The sequence below is a fragment of the Cyprinodon variegatus genome, unplaced genomic scaffold (assembly GCF_000732505.1).
Source record: "Cyprinodon variegatus isolate N-32 unplaced genomic scaffold, C_variegatus-1.0 Scaffold4262, whole genome shotgun sequence".
NCBI lineage: Eukaryota > Metazoa > Chordata > Actinopteri > Cyprinodontiformes > Cyprinodontidae > Cyprinodon > Cyprinodon variegatus.
The window spans coordinates 1-813 of NW_015154715.1; the positions used below are offsets into that span (position 1 = coordinate 1).

The 813-nt window shown below is 52.4% G+C and overlaps 1 protein-coding gene across 1 annotated transcript in view; it reads left to right on the forward strand.

Moving 5' to 3' along the window:
• Positions 1 to 384: 384 nt before the first annotated feature.
• LOC107081336 (cytochrome b5 reductase 4-like) overlaps positions 385 to 813 on the forward strand; it is a gene marked incomplete at its 5' end in the record, with an annotated part of 3,945 nt that continues 3,516 nt past the window's right edge. The window contains 3 exons of the mRNA XM_015369532.1: positions 385 to 460; positions 533 to 590; positions 665 to 758. Coding sequence (XP_015225018.1) covers positions 385 to 460; positions 533 to 590; positions 665 to 758 — 228 coding nt within the window. The remainder of the gene's footprint in view (positions 461 to 532; positions 591 to 664; positions 759 to 813) is intronic.

Below are 813 nucleotides of genomic sequence, written 5' to 3' on the forward strand. Positions count from 1 at the left end.
GGGTACGCTGGTCTGACGGCGTACGCTGGTCTGACGGGGTACGCTGGTCTGACGGCGTACGCTGGTCTGACGGGGTACGCTGGTCTGACACAACAGCGGCCCCAGACAAAGCGGAAGAAAATGGAATGGATCAGCTGTTCACCATGTTTCCTAGTGAACTTCAAAACAAAAGCATATCCTAAAGATGGATGGATGTGTTGTTACAGCGCTGTTTATCGGTGCTGCAGGCCGTTTGCTCTCTGGACTCTCTTCTGAATCCTCTCATTTAAATTCTTAAAATCTTGAGCTGATTCAGAGAAAAAGTCCCAAACATCCCAGCAACAAAAACCGGTTACCTGTCAGCTGTGCTGCTCCTCATCCTTTGTTTCTGTTTTCTCCTCCCAGCCTTGGCTCCGCCTCTATCAAGCCTGGCCCCGCCCTCTGCAGGCCCTCCTCCACCCAACAAAGACTCACGGCCTCGGTATCAGACCGGCTTAATGTGTGAACTGATGCAGCTACCGGCTCCTGGCTCACCGTGTGCCGTCTGTTTTAGGTACGACTGGTTCCAGACGGATGCAGCCGTTCATCTGGTGGTTTACGCCAAGAGAAAGGTAGAGACCGGAGCTCTGTCTGCTCATCTGCTGTCTGAGCTGCTGCTGATCAGACGTCTCCATGTTTGTCTCAGATCCCCAGCTCAGGATGTGTGACCGTCGACCTCACAGCGGGAGTTCTTCGGCTGGAAGCTCTGCTGGGGAAACTCTCCTACCTGATACATTTACGTACGTAACGGTTTATGGTCTATGAGCAGCTGATCCAATAAACTGACTTCATCAG